The sequence below is a fragment of the Oncorhynchus kisutch genome, linkage group LG18 (genome assembly GCF_002021735.2).
Source record: "Oncorhynchus kisutch isolate 150728-3 linkage group LG18, Okis_V2, whole genome shotgun sequence".
NCBI lineage: Eukaryota > Metazoa > Chordata > Actinopteri > Salmoniformes > Salmonidae > Oncorhynchus > Oncorhynchus kisutch.
Genome location: NC_034191.2, coordinates 19,504,574 through 19,528,270, shown reverse-complemented (window position 1 = coordinate 19,528,270; position 23,697 = coordinate 19,504,574). Strand labels below are relative to the sequence as shown.

Here is a 23,697-nt window from a genome sequence, read left to right as displayed (position 1 = left end):
GTTTCCGTGTGATGGTGAAGTCAGAAATAACTAAGGCAAGTAACCACGTTAAATAAGATCATGGAGTCTTTTTATTAGTCTTCAGTCTTTCAAAGATTCACGATATGTGAAAAATATAGAATCAATGTCAGATGTATAAAAAGAAATGTAAATGTCAGAACATTCTTACACAACACTTGAATGATGACCGGATCCTAGAATGTCTTATATTTACACTACTGTTCAAAAGTTTGGGGTCACTCTGAAATGTCCTTGTTTTTTAAAGTAAAGCACTTTTTTTTTTGTCCATTAAAATAACATCAAATTGATCAGAAAGACAGTGTAGACATTGTTCATGTTGTAAATGACTATTGTAGCTGGAAACAGCAGATTTTTTAAAATGGAATATCTACATAGGCGTACAAAGACCCATTCTCAACAACCATCACTCCTGTGTTCCAATGGCACATTGTGTTAGCTAATCTAAGTTTATCATTTTAAAAGGCTAATTGATCATTATAAAATCCTTTGCAATTATGTTAGCACAGTTCAAAATGGTTGTGCTGATTTAAAGAAGCGATTAAACTGGCCTTTAGACTAGTTGTATCTGGAGCATCAGTATTTGTGGGTTTGATTACAGGCTCAAAATGGCTAGAAACAAAGACCTTTCTTCTGAAACTTGTCAGTCTATTCTTGATCTGAGAAATAAAGGTTATTCCATGTGAGAAATTGCCAAGAAACTGAAGATCTTGTGTACTCCTCCCTTCACAGAAACTGAAGATCTTGTACAACGCTGCGTCCTACTCCCTTCACAGAAACTGTGTTTGATACTGTTTTCTAAGTGACCCCAAACTTTTGAATGGTAGTGTATATATTTTAACAGTTCATAAAAGCATTGGGTCATAGCAGTCCCAGTACTATGAACAGTCTATTGACCAGAATAGAGTGGACCAGGCCTATAGAAGTATAGGTGGTGAATTTATATGGCACCTCGATCTCCTTCCTTCTCCTGGCGTCTATGTCTTTGACTGACACTCCATACCAGGAGCACAGCACCCACAGACTGGCTGTCTTCATTATCTGTCGAGTTGCCACCAACGCCACGACACCCACCACAAAGCGGGAGCTGGCCAGGGCTAAGCCACCCAGTGTTAGTGCTGGCAGGGGTATGGGTAGCACCCCCTGGGGTTCAAATGTCTCCCCCAGCCTCTCATTTACCCAGTAGCCCACAGAACAGCCTGCACCCACCCCCAGGATGGTGGTGGTGTCCCCCCGCGTGGTGGTGTAATGGTCCAGCTCAGGGTAGGTGTAGCTCAGGAAGAGAGCCAGTACCAATGCCCCGATGGGGGAGAGTGGGGAGGTGAGCTGGAGCCGGTCGAAGGTTTCCCAGTATGGATAGGTGACCAACATTAATGTGGCTGAGATTAGAGCACCACAGATCACGTCCTGAAACCAGCAGGGAGTGGGAGTATATACATGTATGTTATACATTTTTGTAACTGCTTAGACAGATATATTCATAATTGATTGAAGGGTGATGTGCTCTTTATGGTGATGAAGTGCTAGTCTGAGTCAGAGGAGGCTGGTGGGAATAGCAATAAGAGGACAGCCTCATTGTAACGGCTGGAGTGGAATTAATGGAACAGAGTCATACATGTGGTTTCTATATGTTTGACACCGTTCCATTTCTTTCTTTCCAGACATGTCCTCCTATAGCTCCTCTCACCAGCTTCCTCTGGTCAGAGTGTTGCTCTGGAACCTCCGTTATCTCATATTTACTCCAAAAACTCTTTACAGGTCATGATGAACTACGTATTCTTATGTAAAGGCATGATGAGTGTCAAAGTGAAAGGCAGGTCCCCCTAGCTAAGAGTGCCAGCCAGACATACAGTATGAATAATACATCCTGCATTGGGTCTGAGTGTTTTATACAGTACTTTATACAGTACTGTCGGGCAGAGCAGCAGAAGAGACTTACCAGAACAGAATGCATGCCTGTGTACAGACGACTCAGACACACCAACACAGACAGCACCACCGCCACAAGCAGACCCACTTCAAACTGGAACTGTGGACAGAAAATAGAGGTATACACAAATCACACTCTGACCACAGGAGGTTGGTGGCACCTTAATCAGGGAGGACAGGCTTGTGGTAATGGCTGGAGTGGAATGGTATCAAACACGGTTTCTATGTTTCTGATAATATTCCATTCTCTCCATTCTTCCCCTCAGCAGCCTCCACTGACTCAGACCTGGGTACACACACAAACACACACACTACTCCAAAATACACAACATTCTGATAAAATACATTCTCTGATACTCTGATGAATTATGGATATGATCTGAAAACCTCCTCAGCTTGGGACTGTCAGACTATGATGGTGGAAGCAAGAAACTCCCATCATCCCCCTAATCTTCTATCTGTCATCCATCTACATCCCCCTAAGACAACTACATCTTCCATCTGTCATCCATCTACATCCCCCTAAGACAACTACATCTTCCATCTGTCATCCATCTACATCCCCCTAAGACAACTACATCTTCTATCTGTCATAGATCTACATCCCACCAAAGACAATTACATCTTCTATCTGTCATCCATCTACATCCCCCTAAGACAACTACATCTTCTATCTGTCAACCATCTACATCCCACCAAAGACAACTACATCTTCTATCTGTCATCCATCTACATCCCCCTAAGGCAACTACATCTTCTATCTGTCATCCATCTACATCCCCCTAAGGCAACTACATCTTCTATCTGTCATCCATCTATTCTGCCACTTTGACATATGGACTGCCTTAAAGACATCCTCTGTTTTTGCTCAACTGTCTCTGTCCATCCCCCCTTCCCTCTCCACCCTTTTAAATAATTTGCCCATTTTGTGTTTTTGTTTCCCTCCATTTCAATGACAGTGAAGAGAGCCTATGTCATGTGTATTCATTGACCTCCTTTTCTCCTGTTCCCCTCCTTCCCTCCTCCTCCTCCTCTCTTTCATGTGTCTGTTCCTTCCCCTTGCAGTTGGGGGGCTTTCAGAAGAAGTTCATGAAGAATGGACTCTGAATGGACACAAAGGATGTTGGGATGGAGGGGCCACTGTGATTGACTGTCCTGACCTTTCACCCCTCAGAGATCGCCTCAGGGCATTCAGACCACTAAACATCTATAGCTATGTACCCTCTCAGAAACAAAAACTAAGTCACCACATGCATAGCTATGCATGCTCTCTCAGAATCAATGTCACCACTGCAGTACACTACCACTGTATCTGAGGCTGGTGTTGTTTGAGTAGCTGGTTGATTGATTGTTCTGTGTGAGACAGAGAGAGAATTGAGACAGAGAGAGAATTGAGAGAGAGAGAGCAGAGAGAGTAGAGAGAGAGCAGAGAGAGAGAGCAGAGAGATAGAGCAGAGAGAGAGAGAATAGAGAGAGAGAGAGTAGAGAGAGAGAGAATAGAGAGAGAGAGTAGAGAGAGAGAGTAGAGATAGAGAGCAGAGAGCAGAGAGAGAGAGAGTGAAGAGAGATCGACAGTCATTTACTCTAGTCTATCAGAGGAACAAAGCAGCTGTGTGGGTGTGTCTGATGGTGACTGTTGGTGTCTGATGGTGACTGTTGGTGCCTGATGGTGAATGAAGGTGACTGGCCGCTCCGCCCCTCCCAGCACATTGCCAGGAAGGGCAGTCAGGGTCAGGACTCAGGGACTCAGGAGAGACAAGCCCTCTGAACAGAGATGCGTACACCTATTTCAGGTCCTTCAAATCTGCATACACTGAAGGTCTAGAGGCAAGTCGGGGGGTTTTCAGACAAGGCTGTACAGAGTCCGGCAAACTACACTGACCAGAAATATAAACATAACATGTGAAGTGTTGGTCCCATGTTTCATGAGCTGAAATAAAAAATCCCTGACATTTTCCATACGCACAAAAAGCTTATTTGTCTCAAATATTGTGCACAAATGTGTTTACATCCCTGTTAGTGAGCATTGTAGGGAATAACTATGTTGGCACCAAACTCTCCATATTTATTTTACATCTATAGTTCTGTACAGGCCTTGTCCCAGGGGAGTGAGCAAGTGATGAGTCTCGCCCAAGACTGAGTATCAGAAGCTTGGCAGGGGACCCAAGAGGCTCAGGGTGCTGCATGGGCCTCACTTGAACCCTGGAAGGGGCACTGAGGAGTAGGGTGAAGAAGATGGCGGTGGTGGCCATGACGTGGGTGGAGGGAAGGCCATACTCAGCATCCACACGCTTCTCCAGCTTCACCACTGGGGGCGATAGAGGGCGTGGCAGCTTCAGCACATCCTTCAGGGCCTGGCCGATGTACATCACCATCTGGAGGAGAGGAGAGAATGGGAAGAGAGAAGAGGAGGAGAAAATAAGGGCAGGGCAGGAGAAGGTGGAGAGGAGGGTAAATCTTAATAATGGCTTTACAAATACATTTGATTGATTGGATGGATCTCTACACTTTTACTGTGAAATAATACATCAAAAACATTGTAATGTATGAAGCTAATCTGATTGTTCAATGCTCCATTAAGAATGGCCACACAGTATCCTATAAATAAGTAAGCATTCAGTGTGTAGCAACCAGTTTGCAAGAAGATGCAAGACACACTTCTATAAACGGAGCACAGTCTGCAGTTGCCCAGTAACACAATCTACTTTAAGAATCAAATACAGCCATGAGCTGCTGACACAGAGTCTTCAGTTGATGGTGACTGTCTCTACACCTACAGGAACACAGACACACTCCACGTAGGCCCTGTACACATTCAGATTCTTTGACAATGCTTGTGAAACAACTGATATTTTAGTGATACATAGTTTGTGCAGAAAAAATATGTTGTATTACAACCTTTGTGCGAGAGAGAGAGAGAGAGAGAGAGAGAGAGAGAGAGAGAGAGAGAGAGAGAGAGAGAGAGTGAGAGTGAGAGAGAGAGAGAGAGAGAGTGAGAGAGACAGAGAGAGTGAGAGAGAGAGACAGAGAGAGTGAGAGAGACAGAGAGAGAGAGACAGAGAGAGTGAGATAGAGACAGAGAGAGTGAGAGAGAGAGACAGAGAGAGTGAGAGAGACAGAGAGAGAGAGACAGAGAGAGTGAGAGAGATAGAGAGAGAGAGAGAGGGGGTAGGAAGGAGTATGCGAGCGACAGAAAGAAAGATATAGAGGTGGTGACTATTCCTATTCACAGGATGGAGACAGTATAATAAACTAGGGAGTTTTCCCTAGCCACCGTGCTTCTACACCTGCATTGCTTGCTGTTTGGGGTTTTAGGCTGGGTTTCTGTACAGCACTTTGAGATATCAGCTGATGTACGAAGGGCTATATAAATAAATTTGATTTGATTTGATTTGATATAATCAGTGAGTGTTTCAGTAACCATGGTCTATGAGAGATAAAACTGCCTACAGGCTTCTTATCCTCATGGTTAACATAGCAACCAGAGATTAATACTGAAAGAGAGAAGGAAAAGAAGAGGAAGAGAGAGGGAGGGAGGGAGGGAGGGAGGGAGGGAGGGAGGCAGGGAGGGAGGGAGGGAGGGAGGGAGGGAGGGAGGGAGGGAGGGAGGGAGGGAGGGAGGGAGGGAGGGAGGGAGGGAGGGAGGGAGGGAGGGGAGTCACTATCACTTTAGCAATCAGCCACTTGTTCCCTCGGAAGAAATACTGTCCCTGATGCTACTGCCTCCAAGACATGGGCACCATTTACTCTGCCTCCACCCCAATAGACATTTATTTATTCATCACTGCTACAGTTATGAAATGTATAGTGCTATTTCTGTTTATATTGTTGTTGTTTTTTATGACAATTATTATTATTTTATTTCACTTGGTCCTGCATGTTGGAGCTCGGAGCCTAATATTTTCACTCTACCCTGCAATCACACCTGCAAATCTGAATCTGAATAATATCGTACCCTGCCCTTGTTAACAGACCACCGATCATATCAATCTCACTGGTACTGTCCTCAGATCAACCTATACAGTGGGCCAACACATTAGGCTCGTTATGTGGGACACATCAAAGGACTGGCAAGGCACCATCACATGAAGAGATGAGTTACAGATGATCCAGGTCATGAACAGATAGCAGCAGTGCAGATTTAGCTGAATGAATGAGAGTGTTGATTGGTCCCAGTGTCACTCTGGACTTTGATCAACATGGGAGGGTCGTGGGAAAGGAGAAATGGGCTGTTTCCCTTCTAAATCTCATATATTATGCATGAAAGTACATATTTATTAATGCCGCACAGTTACATGGTTAAGACAGAAACCACTGAAAGGGTAACAGTTTAGGCAATGATTATGAGGGGTTGAGGTTAGGGCTATGGTTTGGGGAAGGCTTAAGACAACATAATAACAAACAACTGTCATGATGTGACAGCTTGCCAGAGCATTGTAAACTTGGTGGTGCAGTTGTCTAAGCAGTGTACTTCGCTGAGGAAGGCATATCAACATTCTGGGGACCTTTTCAAATGTCCGAAATCGAAGTTTATTTCTAGTGATCAGACTGGTTACAGGGGGAGAACACATACAGTAGGTGGTTTGAGTATGTAATACAGTATGTAATAGTATGTAATTGAGTATGTAATAAATGCTATGGTAAGTCCTGTCAATACAGCATGCTTCGGGAAGAGGACCAGAGTGGAGAGGGTCACAGTCTGTAAATCAGTGGTGTTAGTTACGATCATGAAGAAAAGATGCGTGTTACCCTGTAATAAGGTGCTTTTGTGATCAACTAGAGGAGTGTGTGTGTGTGTGTGTGTGTGTGTGTGTGTGTGTGTGTGTGTGTGTGTGTGTGTGTGTGTGTGTGTGTGTGTGTGTGTATGTGTGTGTGTGTGTGTGTGTGTGTGTGTGTGTGTGTGTGTGTGTGTGTGTGTGTGTGTGTGTGTGTGTGTGTGTGTGTGTGTGTGTGTGTGTGTGTGCGTGTATGAACAAGCAAGCAAGCATGTGTGTTGGTGTTTACAGGTGGCTGGGGGTTCAGAGTTCACTTCCCAAACCATTCCTCCCCTGAGGAAGAACATGGGCAGGTCGCTCAGAGGGCATACACCTGCACTGGAGGAAAGGACACACAGTGCACACAAACTTACTGACACTCAAATCAGAGTGTGTATGTGTGCGTGCATGTGTGTGTTTGAGCTTCATGGTCAAAGCATACCTAGATGTAGGAACATAGATGATCTATGAGTATTAACGATTCATTATTAGATGTTTATAACTCAGTAATAAACAGTTATAACACTGGTTGAAATTGTGGGATTGTTAATTGTTGCTTGCCAAATACTGAGTAATTTAAGGACCCTCCTGTTCTGTTCTATTGCCTGTCCCATCACCCTGTAGCACCAGTCCACCTGAGCCCTGTGGTCCCTGTGGCCCCTGTGGTCCCTGTGGCCTGGGGACATGGTGGTGTCAGGACCAGGTCAGAGAGGGGTAAGGGGGACAGGGATGAAAGCCTGTGTCAGAGAGGGGTAAGGAGGCAGGGATGAAAGGCTGTGTCAGAGAGGGGTAAGGGGGACAGGGATGAAAGGCTGGGTCAGAGAGGGGTAAGGGGGACAGGGATGAAAGCCTGGGTCAGAGAGGGGTAAGGGGGACAGGGATGAAAGGCTGGGTCAGAGAGGGGTAAGGGGGACAGGGATGAAAGCCTGGGTCAGAGAGGGGTAAGGGGGACAGGGATGAAAGCCTGGGTCAGAGAGGGGTAAGGGGGACATGGATGAAAGGCTGGGTCAGAGAGGGGTAAGGAGGACAGGGATGAAAGGCTGGGTCAGAGAGGGGTAAGGGGGACAGGGATGAAAGGCTGGGTCAGAGAGGGGTAAGGAGGCAGGGATGAAAGCCTGGGTCAGAGGGGGGTAAGGGGGACAGGGATGAACGGCTAGGTCAGAGAGGGGTAAGGAGGCAGGGATGAAAGGCTGTGTCAGAGAGGGGTAAGGAGGACAGGGATGAAAGGCTGGGTCAGAGAGGGGTAAAGGGGACAGTGATGAAAGGCTGGGTCAGAGAGGGGTAAGGAGGCAGGGATGAAAGGCTGGGTCAGAGAGGGGTAAGGGGTTAGGGATGAAAGGCTGGGTCAGAGAGGGGTGAGGGGGACAGGGATGAAAGGCTGGGTCAGAGAGGGGTAAGGGGGACAGGGATGAAAGCCTGGGTCAGAGAGGGGTAAGGAGGCAGGGATGAAAGGTTGTGGCAGAGAGGGGTAAGGGGGACAGGGATGAAAGCCTGGGTCAGAGAGGGGTACGGAGGACAGGGATGAAAGGCTGGGTCAGAGCGGGGTAAGGAGGACAGGGATGAAAGCCTGGGTCAGAGAGGGGTAAGGAGGACAGGGATGAAAGGCTGGGTCAGAGAGGGGTAAGGAGGGCTGGGTTAAAAGCCTGGGTCAGACAGGGGTAAGGGGGCAGGGATGAAAGGCTGGGTCAGAAAGGGGTAAGGGGTGAGAGGAGGTGAGGGAGAAGGAGAAGAAGAGCTTCATTGTCTCACACACTCTCTCTTACACACATGATAAACATGAGATGGTATGGGATGTTCAAGCAAGGCATCAGTCTGTGACACTGCTTTGGTATACCATATCGGTGTGGGTATTTCCAGTTCAACATTTATTTTCTGTAATGAAACCACAGGTGTGAATTTAATAGGTAGCAGTGGAAGAGAGAAAGAAAATATTTATGTCTGGGAGGATGGTTTGAAGCGCAGAGAAGACTGTGTCTGCATCCGAAATGGCACCCCAATCCCTATATAGTGGGCCTTATGGGCCCTGGTAAAAAGTAGGGGCCTATATAGTTAACTTATTTTGACCAGGTCACATTGGGCCCACTATATATGGAATATGGTTCCATTTGGTACCTTCTCTGTTCTTCAAACCATCCTAACTCACAAAGATATTTTCTCTCTTTTGCAACCACAGGTGACTTACGGTCCAGATGTTGACAAGGCGTCTGCAGAGGAAGGGGTCCAGGTTCCAGTGTAAGCAAGGAGGGAAGGTGATGTAGAAGACCTCGTGACCCAGCCCGGCCGACACCAGGAACAGGAAGTATAGCAGCCGGTTCCTCACCTCATACTGGGGCCTAGAAGACACCTGTGGGTGGGTACAGAGTTAGTAGTCTCTCTAGACAAACCGGTTGCCTCCCACAATGTAAGATCAGGGATATCTGAGACTAGAAAAAGCGGGAAACCTTATTAATTACAGTAAATGGTTTTTGCCACTCATTCACAGTGTAAAAGCAGAGTAGCCTACAGTATAATAACAAAAAGAAGACTCATTGCTGGTCATTGTCATTCCAATCCTTTTCACTCATCTGTAACCATATTCTGAACAAGAAGCACTTGTAGCCTCAAATGAACATATAGTGAAATTAACTATTTGTATATGGCCTCGGCTCGACCTGTACAACTTGTACAAGTTAGCAGGAGCAGACTCTCAATAGACCATGGAGCATTGCTATCAATTCCAGCTTTTGGACAGCGTTGTCAGTTGAAGTCTTTATCTCACGAGTCACATGGATAGCCTATGAAATGCAATGAATGGCAGTTTACTTCTGATTTCAATTTAGAAAAAGATTTTGTCTTTTGGAAAATAATTTGACAAACATGTTTTAGGCACTTCCATTTCCAGGAACCATCAGGACCGCCAATGTGTGATGGAGGGAAAAGAGAAACAGAAGCACGTCTGATCCAGTTGTGACATCATCCTCATCCGCGCCAGCTTCATCATGATGGTGGCGACAGAGATGACAGCACAGCGAATAGCTCTGAAGCAACTCTGCACTATTTTGTTTGTTTATGTACTATTTTTTACGTTATTAGCTCAAGAATTGTTTTGTGTCATACACACAGCCGGGAAGAACTTTTGGATATTAAAGTGGCGATAACTCACCAGAACTTCCAGCATTACAACCCGGATTACGACTTCTCTGGAGCAGATCCCTTGTTTGCTCTCCCCAGAGCAATCTAACTTATTCCGGATGCTGACCAAAAACCACACCGGAGAGGGAGAGGTACTCGAGGCGGTCTTCTGGTCTGACTTAAGAAGCATGCACACCACCCACCGCTCCTGAGTATTTTACTCGCTAATGTCCAATCTCTGGATAATAAAATTGATGAGCTCAAGGCGAGAGTTTCTTTTCAGAGAGACACCAGGGATTGTAACGTACTCTACTGCACGGAAACATGTCTTTCTCAAGATATACTGTCTGACACGGTAAAACCAGTTGGTTTATCAGTACATCGCGCCGACAGGAACAAACATCTCTCTGGGAAGCAGAAGGGTGGAGGTATATGTTTTATGATTAATCACTTATGGTGTAACTGTTCTGTTCACCCGATCTAGAATATCTCACAATTAAATGCAGACCGTACAATCTCCTGAGAGAATTTTTGTCAATAATAGCAACAGCGGTCTATATCCTCTCCAAGCGGACACCACAAAGGCCCTCAAAGAACTTCACTGGACTTTATGCAAACTGGAATCCATATATCCTGAGGCTGCATTGTCACGTTCGCTGGAATAATTATCGGACCAAGCTGCAGCGCGATATGGTTTCCACATATTATTTATTAGAAACGCACAAAACAACAAAGAAAGAATGAAACAAACAACGAACCGTAACAATAACGTGTAACATACACTAACTCAAAACAATATCCCATAAAACAGGTGTAAAAAATGCTACTTAAATATGATCCCCAATTAGAGACAACGAGAGCCAGCTGCCTCTAATTGGGAATCATACCAAATACCAACATAGAACAAATAAACTAGAACCCCACATAGAAAATAATAACTAGAAAACCCCTCAGTCACGCCTTGACCTACTCTACCATAGAAAATAAGGTCTCTCTATGGTCAGGACGTGGCATGCATTTATTGTAGCTGGGGATTTGAACAAAGCACATTTTTGGAAAAGGGTCCCGAAATTCTATCAAACATATTAATTGTTGTACTCGCGCTGCTAATTGTTGTACTCGACCATTGTTATACTACCTTCCAGAATGCATATAAGGCCCTCCCTCACCCTTCATTCATCAAATCGGACCACAATTCCATCTTGCTCCTCCCCTCCTATAAGCAGAAACTCAAACAGGAAGCACCTGTGGTGAGGACTATTCAATGCTGGTCTGACCAATTGGAATCCACGCTTCAAGATTGTTTTGATCACGTGGACTGGGATATGTTCAGAGTAGCTTCAGAAAATAATATTGACACATATACCGATACGGTGAATGAGTTTATCAGGAAGTGCATAGGAGATGATGTACTCACTGTGACTATTAAAACCTACCCCAGCCAGAAACCGTGGACAGATTGGAGCAATCGCGCAAAACTGAAAGCGTGAAACACCACATTTAACCAGGGCAAGAAGACTGGGAATATGGAAGAATACACACAGTGTAGTTATTTCCTCCACAAAGCAATCAAGCAGGCTAAACGTCGGTATAGGGACAAAGTTGACTCCCAGTTCAAAGGCTCAGACACGAGACGGATGTGGCAGGTTCTACAGACAATCACAGATTATAAAGGGAAACCCAACCAAGTCGCGGACACCGACGTCTTGCTTCCGGAAAGGCTGAAAACCTTCTTCGCTCGATAATACAGTGCCACCGACGCAGCCCGCTATCAAGGACTGTGGGCTTGTCTTCTCTGTGGCCGACGTGAGTAAGACATTTACGCGTGTCAACCCTTGCAAGGCTGATGGTATCCCTTGCAGTGTCCTCAGAGCATGCGCAGACCAGCTGTCTGGTGTGTTCACAGATATATTCAATCTCTCCCTATCCCAGTCTGTTGTCCCCACATGCTTCAAGATGACCACCATAGTCTCTGTACCTAAGAAAGCAAAGGTAACTGAACTAAATGACTATCGCCCAGTAGCACTCACCTCTGTCATCATTAAGTGCTTTGAGAGACTAGTCAAGGATCACATCACCTCCACCCTACCTGTCCCCCTAGACCCTCTTCAATTTGCTTACCGCCCCAAAAGATCCACAGACAACGCAATTGCCATCACACTGCACACTGCCCTGTCCCATCTGGACAAGAGGAACAAGTAGGAAACCACACCTCCTCTTCGCTGATACTCAAAACTGGGGCCCCACGAGGGTGCATGCTCAGCCCCCTCCTGCACTCCCTGTTCACCCATGACTGCGTGGCCAAGCACGCCTCCAACTCAATCATCAAATTTGCAGACGACAGAACAGTAGTAGGCTTGATTACCAACAATGATGAGACAGCCTGTAGGGAGGAGGTAAGGGCTCTGGGAATGTGGTGCCAGGAAAATAACCTCTCACTCAATGTCAACAAAACTAAGGAGATGATTGTGAACTTCAGGAAACAGCAGAGGGAGCACCCCCCTATCCACATCAATGGGACCGCAGTGGAGAAGGTGGAAAGCTTCAAGTTCCTTCGCGTATACATCACTGACAAACTGAAATGGTCCACCCACACAGACAGTGTGGTGAATAATGCGCAACAGTGCCTCTTTAACCTCAGGAGGCTAAAGAAATGTGGCTTAAAACCTAAAACCCTTACAAACTTTTACAGATGCACAACCGAGAGCATCTTGTCGGGCTGTATCACTGCCTGGTACAGCAACTTCCCCGCCCACAACTGCAAAGCTCTCCAGATGGTGGTGCGATCTGCCCAGTTCATTACTGGGGGCAAACTTTCCACCCTCCAGGACAGCTACAGCACCCGATGCCATAGGAAGGACAAAAAGATCATCAAGGATATCAACCACCCGAGGCACTGCCTGTTCACCCCGCTATCATCCAGAAGGCGAGGTCAGTACAGGTGCATCAAAGCAGGGACTGAGAGACTGAAAACAGCTTCTATCTATCTCAAGGCCATCAGACTGCTAAACAGCCATCACTAGCACATCAGGAGTGGCTACCAATAGACATAGATTAGGAATCACTGGCCACTTTAAGAAATGGATCACTAGCCACTGTAATAATGTTCCATATCTAGCATTGCTCATCTCATATGTATAAACTGCACTCCACACTATTCTATAGTGTCTTAGTCATTTTAAAATTGTGTTTACATATTGCATCACCCATTTCATATGTCTATACTGTATTGTACTCTATATTACACCACTGACTGTTAAACAGCCATCTCCAGCACATCAGAGGCTGCTGCCTATAGACATAGATTAGGAATCACTGGCCACTTTAATAATGTCTCCGTATCTTGCATTGCTCATCTCATATGTGTAAACTGTATTCTATACTGTTCTACGGTTTCTTAGTCACTTTAATTGTTTGTAAATATTGCATCACCCATCTCATTTGTATATACTGTATTCTATACTATGTCACTGTATCTTAGTCCAATGCTGCTCTGACATATGTGTATATATATTCTTAATCCATTCCTTGCTTAGATGTACGTGTTTTTTGGGATATACAGTGCCTTGCGAAAGTATTCGGCCCCCTTGAACTTTGCGACCTTTTGCCACATTTCAGGCTTCAAACATAAAGATATAAAACTGTATTGTTTTGTGAAGAATCAACAACAAGTGGGACACAATCGTGAAGTGGAACGACATTTATTGGATATTTCAAACTTTTTTAACAAATCAAAAACTGAAAAATTGGGCGTGCAAAATTATTCAGCCCCCTTAAGTTAATACTTTGTAGCGCCACCTTTTGCTGCGATTACAGCTGTAAGTCGCTTGGGGTATGTCTCTAACAGTTTTGCACATCGAGAGACTGAATTTTTTTCCCATTCCTCCTCGCAAAACAGCTCGAGCTCAGTGAGGTTGGATGGAGAGCATTTGTGAACAGCAGTTTTCAGTTCTATCCACAGATTCTCGATTGGATTCAGGTCTGGACTTTGACTTGGCCATTCTAACACCTGGATATATTTATTTTTGAACCATTCCATTGTAGATTTTGCTTTATGTTTTGGATCATTGTCTTATTGGAAGACAAATCTCCGTCCCAGTCTCAGGTCTTTTACAGACTCCATCAGGTTTTCTTCCAGAATGGTCCTGTATTTGGCTCCATCCATCTTCCCATCAATTTTAACCATCTTCCCTGTCCCTGCTGAAGAAAAGCAGGCCCAAACCATGATGCTGCCACCACCATGTTTGACAGTGGGCATGGTGTGTTCAGGGTGATGAGCTGTGTTGCTTTTACGCCAAACATAACGTTTTGCATTGTTGCCAAAAAGTTCAATTTTGGTTTCATCTGACCAGAGCACCTTCTTCCACATGTTTGGTGTGTCTCCCAGGTGGCTTTTGGCAAACTTTAAACAACACTTTTTATGGATATCTTTAAGAAATGGCTTTCTTCTTGCCACTCTTCCATAAAGGCCAGATTTGTGCAATATACGACTGATTGTTGTCCTATGGACAGAGTCTCCCACCTCAGCTGTAGATCTCTGCAGTTCATCCAGAGTGATCATGGCCCTCTTGGCTGCATCTCTGATCAGTCTTCTCCTTGTATGAGCTGAAAGTTTAGAGGGACGGCCAGGTCTTGGTAGATTTGCAGTGGTCTGATACTCCTTCCATTTCAATATTATCGCTTGCACAGTGCTCCTTGGGATGTTTAAAGCTTGGGAAATCTTTTTGTATCCAAATCCGGCTTTAAACTTCTTCACAACAGTATCTCGGACCTGCCTGGTGTGTTCCTTGTTCTTCATGATGCTCTCTGCGCTTTTAACGGACCTCTGAGACTATCACAGTGCAGGTGCATTTATACGGAGACTTGATTACACACAGGTGGATTGTATTTATCATCATTAGTCATTTAGGTCAACATTGGATCATTCAGAGATCCTCACTGAACTTCTGGAGAGAGTTTGCTGCACTGAAAGTAAAAGGGCTGAATAATTTTGCACGCCCAATTCTTCAGTTTTTGATTTGTTAAAAAAGTTTGAAATATCCAATAAATGTCATTCCACTTCATGATTGTGTCCCACTTGTTGTTGATTCTTCACAAAAAAATACAGTTTTATATCTTTATGTTTGAAGCCTGAAATGTGGCAAAAGGTCGCAAAGTTCAAGGGGGCCGAATACTTTCGCAAGGCACTGTATGTTGTGAAACTGTTAGATATTACTGCACTGTCGGCGCTAGAAGCACAAGCATTTCGCTACACCCGCAATAACATCTGCTAAACATGTGTATGTGACCAATAAAATCTGATTTGATTTGAAGGCCTTCAGCGGTCCTCATCAGGTTGGAACTACTTTCGATATTGAATGTCTGTTGTATCTAAGTTTAAAGTAGCTTAAACAAAATAATAGCCTAGGCTAAATTCTCAAGTCAGGTCATAGGCTATGTAGCCTATGTTATGTCACATTTGAATAGCCTAACAAACACCCCAAAACAAACACGGATGTTGGGTTGTTTGTTTAGACTACTCATAGCCTACTTGGTTTCATTCTTCAAAACAAATTCAATGAATAAGACTGCAAAATACCTTTTGGCCATCGGATAATCAATCTGCAAGCAATCTCTACCTTCAATCAAAGAAGGGTGGACTAACAAGAAAAACCTGTCGGAAGGTACAGGACCGCTGTCAGAACTGATCAGTTGGAAGGGATTTTGATTTCCATAGGGGGCACATATTTTTTTTTAGTTCCTCCCCTTCGCGTCCTGGGATAATCCACCCTCGCCGCCGACCATGGCCTAATAGTCCTCACCCAGAACCCCACAGAACTGAGGAGCAGCTCGTGACTGAGGGGCATCTCGGGACTGAGGGACAGCTCGGGACTGAGGGGCAGCTCGGGACTGAGGGGCAGCTCGGGACTGAGGGGCAACTCGGGATTGAGGCAGCTCGGGACTGAGGGGCAGCTCGGGACTGAGGGGCAGCCCGGAACTGAGGGGCAGCCCGGAACTGAGGGGCAGCCCGGAACAGAGGGGAAGCCCAGTACTGAGAGGAAGCCCAGTACTGAGAGGAAGCCCAGTACTGAGAGGAAGCCCAGTACTGAGATGAAGCTCAGGTAGGTAGTAGGCTCCGGTAGATCCTGGCTGGCTGGCGGATCTGGAAGATTCAGGTTGACTAGCAGATCTGGAAGATTCTGGTTGACTAGCAGATCTGGAAGATTCTGGTTGACAGGCTGATCTGGAAGAATCTGGTTGACTGGCAGATCTAGAAGATCATGGCTGACTGGCGGATCTAGCTGCTCTATGCAGACTGACAGCTCTGACTGCTCCATGCAGGCTGACAGCTCCTTGCAGACTGGGAGCTCTGGCTGCTTCATGCAGACTGACAGCTCTGACTGCTCCATGCAAGCTGACAGCACCCTGCAGACTGGCAGCTCCTTGCAGACTGACAGCTCCTTGCAGACTGACAGCTCCCTGCAGACTGGCAGCTCCTTGCAGACTGACAGCTCTGACTGCTCCATGCAGGCTGACAGCTCCTTGCAGACTGACAGCTCCTTGCAGACTGGCAGCTCCTTGCAGACTGGCAGCTCCTTGCAGACTGGCAGCTCCTTGCAGACTGACAGCTCTGGCTGCTTCATGCAGACTGACAGCTCTGACTGCTCCATGCAGGCTGACAGCTCCCTGCAGACTGGCAGCTCCTTGCAGACTGACAGCTCCTTGCAGACTGACAGCTCCCTGCAGACTGGCAGCTCCTTGCAGACTGACAGCTCCCTGCAGACTGGAAGCTCCTTGCAGACTGACAGCTCTGACTGCTCCATGCAGGCTGACAGCACCCTGCAGACTGGCAGCTCCTTGCAGACTGGCAGCTCCTTGCAGACTGGCAGCTCCCTGCAGACTGGCAGCTCCTTGCAGACTGGCAGCTCCCTGCATACTGGCAGCTCCCTGCAGACTGGCAGCTCCTTGCAGACTGACAGCACCCTGCAGACTGGCAGCTCAGGCTGCTTCAAACAGGCAGGAGGCTCCGGCAGCGCTGTAGAGAGAGAAGGCTCTGATAGCGCTGAACAGGCGGGAGACTCCGACAGCGCAGGAGAGGAGGAAAACGCTGGCTGCGCTGAACAGGCGGGAGACTCCGACAGCGCAGGAGGGAAGGAAGGCTCTGGCTGTGCTGAACAGGCGGGAGACTCCGACAGAGCAGGAGAGGCGAGGCGCACTGTAGGCCTGATGCGTGGTGCGGGCACTGGTGATACTGGAGCGAGGACACGCACAGGAAGCCTGGTGCGGGGAGCTGCTACCGGAGGACTGGTGTGTGGAGGTGGCTCTGGATAGACCGGACCGTGAAGGCGCACTGGAGCTCTTGAGCACCGAGCCTGCCCAAGCTTACCTGGCTCGATGCCCACTCTAGCCCGGCAAATACGAAGGGCTGGTATGAACCGTACCGGGCTATGCACCCGCACTGGAGACACCGTGCGCTCCATAGCATAACACGGTGTCTGCCCGGTCTCTCTAGCCCACCGGAAAGCACAGGGAGTTTGCGCAGGTCTCCTACCTGGCATAGCCATACTCCCTGTAAGCCCCCCCCCCCAATAATTTTTTGGGGTTGCTTCTCGGGCTTCCTTGCCAACCATGTTCCCTCGTATCGCCGGCTCCTATCTCCTGCTGCCTCTGCTTCCTCCTTGGGGCGGCGATATTCACCAGGCTGAGCCCAGGGTCCTCTTCCATCTAATATCATCTCCCAAGACCAGAAGTCCTTATATCGCTGCTCCTCATGATTAACAGGGAGAGTTGACTCAGGTCTGACTCCTGACTCTGCCACTCTCTCCCTGAGCCCCCCCCCCCCAATACATTTTTTGGGGTGACTTTTGGGTTTCGCTCTGCGCCGCCGTGTTTTCCTTTTCGACTCCATTCGCCTATAGCCTTCTTCGCACTGCTCAAGCGAATCCCATGCGGGCTCCTGCACTCTCTCTGGGTCGGCCGCCCACCTGTCGATTTCTTCCCACGTCGTATACTCCATGCCATTGCTGTCCATAACGTCCTCCTTTCGCCGCTCCTGCTGTCGCTGCCTGTTACCACGCTGCTCGGTCCATGTGTGGTGGGTGATTCTGTAACGGCGTTCTTCGTTTGTTGAAGGAGAGGACCGAAATGCAGCGTGGTGGTTAATCATGATCTTTAATGAAAACAAATGACGGAACGATACATGAACTAACTTATAAATACAAAAACCAACAAACGGAACGTGAAACCTAATTACAGCCTATCTGGTGAAACTACACAGAGACAGGAACAATCACCCACGAAAGACAAAGCGAAACTCAGGCTACCTAAATACGGTTCCCAATCAGAGGCAACGAGAATCACCTGACTGCTGATTGAGAACCGCCTCAGGCAGCCAAGCCTATACAACACCCCTAATCAGCCGCGATCCCAAATACTACAACCCAATACGAAATACAATAACATAAACCCCTGTCACACCCTGGCCTGACCAAATATATAACGAAAACACAAAATACAATGACCAAGGCGTGACACACTCATGCTGCCAAACACTCCCTCGTAAAACTGACCATCCTACCGATCCTCGACTTTGGCGATGTCATTTACAAAATAGCCTCCAATACCCTACTCAATAAATTGGATGCAGTCTATCACAGTGCCATCCGTTTCGTCACCAAAGCCCCATATACTATCCACCACTGCGACCTGTACGCTCTCATTGGCTGGCCCTCGCTTCATACTCAGAAGCCAAACCCACTGGCTCCAGGTCATCAACAAGACCCTGTTAGGTAAAGTCCCCCCTTATCTCAGCTCGCTGGTCACCATAGCAGCACCCACCTGTAGCACGCGCTCCAGCAGGTATATCTCTCTGGTCACCCCAAAAAACAATTCTTCCTTTGGCCGCCTCTCCTTCCAGTTCTCTGCTGCCAATGACTGGAACAAACTACAAAAATCTCAAACTGGAAACACATCTCCCTCACTAGCTTTAAGCACCAGCTGTCAGAGCAGCTCACAGATTACTGCACCTGTACATAGCCCATCTATAATTTAGCCCAAACAACTACCTCTCCCCCTACTGTATTTATTTATTTATTTTGCTCCTTTGCACCCCATTATTTTTATTTTCTACTTTGCACATTCTTCCACTGCAAATCTACCATTCCAGTGTTTTACTTGCTATATTGTATTTACTTCGCCACCATGGCCTTTCTTTTGCCTTTTCCTCCCTTATCTCACCTGATTTGCTCACATCGTATATATACTTGTTTATACTGTATTATTGACTGTATGTTTGTTTTACTCCATGTAACTCTGTGTTGTTGTATCTGTCGAACTGCTTTGCTTTATCTTGGCCAGGTCGCAATTGTAAATGAGAGCTTGTTCTCAACTTGCCTACCTGGTTAAATAAAGGTGAAATACAAATAAATCAAATTGATACACCGTGATCCATTGGCAGCTAAAGAAATGAGCGCATGCATGGAACTCAGATATAGCCTATAGACCAATGTAGCAGTGGGCCTTCCATGGTCAACAAAATAAAAATACATAAAGCCGATAAATAAATAACATTTTAAAAAATCGCATTCATCTCTCTACTCCAGCTGTCTGCCTCCCTTTTCATCTTTCTTGACTTGAACTATCCCTAGTGAAGTGCAACATTGTATCAAATCAATCAACTGGGTCCTGCCCACCAGCAAACTTGCAACATTGTATCAACTAGCCTATTCCGGGCCCTCAAAAATGTCCAGTGAGTTCAAGACAGACAGCTGTTTTTAGGAAAGGTTTTCAGGTATTTTAAGAGCTTTCCACTGAATATATGGGCTCATCAGATCATGATATTTTTCCCCTTACACCGAGGCTTGGCAATTAGTCCACAAACATTTCCCCCAGCATTTCCCTTTTAGGCCTATTGGATGTGCTATTCAAAAAGTAAGTTATCTTCACAGGTTCTTCAAAAATAATTCCAGCATCCGAACAGTGCACTGTGTACCCGCCAACTTTCCTTCAATTTGCATGGCTGAAAAACTATGTCAACGAAGAAAGCATCCGAGTGAGCAAAACAGCACCCCTATGTTTTACAATATGTAACCCATGTATTTGATGCAGTCAGGCCAAAAAGAGTATGACATGCCATACTCTTTTTGATCAGATAGCATCAGATACATGGGCTACACATTTTTTAAACATTTTGTATTTATTTAACCTTTACTTAACTAGGCAAGTCAGTAAAGAACAAATTCTTATTTACAATGACAGCCTACCCTTGCCAAACCCGGACAATGCTGGGACAATTGTGCGCCACCCTATGGAACTCCCAATCACAGCCTGATGTGATACAGCCTGGATTCAAACCAGGGACTGTAGTGATGCCTCTTGTACTAAGATGCTGTGCCTTAGACCACTGCGCCACTCGGGAGCAAACTGAGACAGAGGGTTGCAGTTTAGTTTGTTCGGATGCTTTATATGATTGATGAGTCCTTCTGTTGGTGTGTGTTTCAGTCATATAAATGGTCAATTTGAAATATTTCATTTGAATGGGCAAGGAGGTATGGAATAGAGGCTATACCTTCCCAAGGCCTGCCCATAACGCCAGCGCTGAGAAGGTAGCCTATAGCCCACTGGGCACATACATCAATTCAAAATCTAGTTTTATTTTACATTTGGTTATGTTATCAACTAACGTGGATTAAAAGCGTAAAATCTACAAAACAATTACCATGTCATTGGATTTACAGTAGGTTAAGAGATAAGAGTTAGGTGAAAAAAATACAAAATTATCTTACATTGATTACTTTTTGCAAATCCAATCAGTTTTCCACGTTGATTCAACGTCATCGCATTACATTTTGGGGTTGAAATGACCTGGAAACAACATTGATTCAACCAGTTTTTGCCCAGTGGGAGCCTATCTTCTTCTGTTTCTTCAACTCAATAACTCAAACTCTCATAGAAAAGTTTACACTTACACCAACACTGTATCCATTTTCCTTGTGTTTGTCATTTGAGTTGCTGTCCTTTTCATTGGTAATAACGTGTCCATTACCGCACCGCAGTCGATCAAGTTGGTGAGGTGCTTCTGCGTCTATGAGCGGCGACTTCCGCGGAGGGTGCACCCAGTTTCCGTTCTGATGCGCGGCTTCGATGAGGAACAGACCGCATGCCCTCTGGAACTTGGCTACAAGCTCCGAACCATGGAGATGTTTAAGCAGTTTGAGCATTGCAACTCTCTCAATAGTAGCATATGAGGTGTATGAGAACAGACAGACAGGTACAGACTAAGACAGAGCGCATTACCCACCCTTGTCTCATCCCACACAGAGGTGTGTTTTCTGTGCGTGCAGGTGCGGTTTGACAGGTGTGTGTGGGATACGCCAGGAGCACCGAACTGTCATAAAGCCAGACAAATTCACCGACCTTTAGACTACGTGAAAAGATCAACCACTATTTTTTAAACCCTTATATTAACTTTTTTTTAAATTGTCAATGTATTCTAATAGTCTATAACAATCGGCCTATAATTTTGAAATAACAATGTAGCCTGTGTTTATCTGCAGGTCCTGCGTGTGTGTTGTGTGTGCGCGCGCGTGTGTGTCTTTCTTTGTTACTTATTTTTAAGTATTTTGTTCAACATATAGCCCAATGAGGCCAAATGGGCTTAAGGTTATGCTATATACCTTTATTCAATAAGTTATATTGAACCTGAAGACTTAATGGGTCAAATAAAATAAGTATCTACTTTAGGCCTTATACAGAATAATACATCTGCAATATTCCCAAAACGGGATAAGCTGCAAGGTGCAAATTTCCTATGTTGGTTTAGGTTATAGTCTTTGCTAGGTAAAGTCCCACATTATCTCAGCTCATTGGTCACCATAGCAACACCAACCCATAGCACGCTCTCCAGCAGGTATATTTCACTGGTCATCCCCAAAGCCATCACTGTACCTGTACACAGCCAATCTGTAAATAGCACACCCGACTACCTCATCCCCATATTGTTATTTATCTTTTTGCTATTTTGCACCCCAGTATCTCTACTTGCACATCATCATCTGCACATCTATCACTCCAGTGATAATTGTAATTATTTCGCTTTCTGTGGCCTATTTATTGCCTTACCTCCCTAATCTTCTACATTTGCACACACTGTACATAGATGTTTCTATTGTGTTATTGACTGTAGCTTTGTTCATGTGTAACTCTGTGCTGTTGTTTTTGTCGCACTGCTTTGCTTCATCTTGGCCAGGACGCAGTTGTAAATGAGAACTTGTTCTCAACTGGACTACCTGGTTAAATAAAGGTGTTCTCAACTGGCCTACCTGGTTAAATAAAGGTGGGGGGGAAAAAACAAACAAAAACGAATATTATAATATCCTCCTGAGACCCGACAAAAAACGTTTTTTTTACATGACATAAGTGTTTGGGGTGAAATAAAAACATGTTACCAAGAAAAAAATGTGAACAAATATTGTTATTTCTGTTTTATTGTAAGTGCACAATTGTCCTCTGTAGTGGTCGTTAGGACATACGTTACATTACAACACAGTTTCTAAATCAAGAGGCACAACATCGCGAGACTTCCGGAAATGCTTGGGAAACAGACCAAACAGAACAGGCCAGGGATTTGAGAAGTCAATGGGGGAAGAGACTTCCGGAAATGCTTGGGAAACAGACCAAACAGAACAGGCCAGGGATTTGAGAAGTCAATGGGGGAAGCGAGCAATTCTTTCGTTGTTGTTAATTTTCTCGATCTCAAAAGGCACAACCTAGATTCGAGCCAATGTTTTAAGTAGTTGAACTCCAACATCGTGAAAGTGACAAATTGACACGTTTTCATTTTCGTCAAAACAACTTTATATTGAAAGCGTGCCTTTAATTTGACTGTCTGCACAAGCGCAGTTTGGCGCGAGACGACCATTAGGATGAAGTGTTTCTACGCATGACGTCGCCTACAAGTGTGATCAGCCTATCTTCATACTGGACTGTCTTTGATTACAGTCAATAGGTACAGTAGATAAAACACATAGTTGTGGCATCTGGAAGTCCACTACAGAGGATATTTCTTGATAACCTCGTATGTAGCATTCTCATTTAATGTGCTTTTTTTTTACACAGTCCTGACACCTCACTTAACTGTTGCTGAGATATTCACTTAGGCCTACCAGAAACAATTTCAATATCAAACTCATAAAAAGTATCATTAATTATTAGCCCACACGCAATTATTTTCAAATGTCCATAATATGTGCCAATTTTAATAGCAGACAAGTTTTTTTAGAACCAGGAAGTTAAAGTTTTCAAAGTCACACCCCCACACATACGATATCACTGAAAAGCCCAGAATGTCCTCTCAAAGGGACAACAGGACTTAATACAGTAGCTTGTATGGCCTCAGAGATGCGGACCAAGAACGGATGACCACTGGACAGGACAAAAATGAAGGAGGATATTAAACAAAACAATAGGAGCACAGATTATATGAACACAGTTTATGTCACAGTGGACCTTTCAACTTTGCCTTTTTGACAGAGTGTATCGTTTGAACTCATGAGATGTTTTGATTTAATTATGGCGCATCCCTTCTGTATGGCATGATGGCGGCGGACTTTGTTATCTCTACATCGCCTCTCGTTCTGACTCCCAGAGAGGGCTGAAAACGGTGTCTATTGTCCTCCCCTATCAACCCGGGCGGTTTCGACCAACCGAGAGGAAAGATAACAACCATGAACTATGTGTCGATCGTCGCCTTACTGTCTCCTCTCTCTGCGGGCTGAGCATAGATCACTCCGGTGGATTAACCCCAACCCTCGCATCGAAGGGTCATCACGAGCATTACATCACCGATTCCCACACCCCGAAGCGTAAAATGATACCCATTTCATATTTAACGAGCGGATCTGAACAC

General features: G+C 45.5%; 1 protein-coding gene across 1 annotated transcript; it reads right to left on the bottom strand.

Moving 5' to 3' along the window:
• Positions 1-51: 51 nt before the first annotated feature.
• On the bottom strand, positions 52-21,144 carry sgpp2 (sphingosine-1-phosphate phosphatase 2). Its single transcript, XM_020474909.2, has 5 exons — positions 20,759-21,144; positions 8,884-9,045; positions 4,143-4,322; positions 1,958-2,047; positions 52-1,425 (listed from the first exon to the last, which is right to left on the bottom strand). Exons 1-5 carry the CDS (start codon positions 21,008-21,010, stop codon positions 880-882), a joined length of 1,230 nt encoding a protein of 409 aa, XP_020330498.1. The 5' UTR covers positions 21,011-21,144; the 3' UTR covers positions 52-879.
• Positions 21,145-23,697: the final 2,553 nt, after the last annotated feature.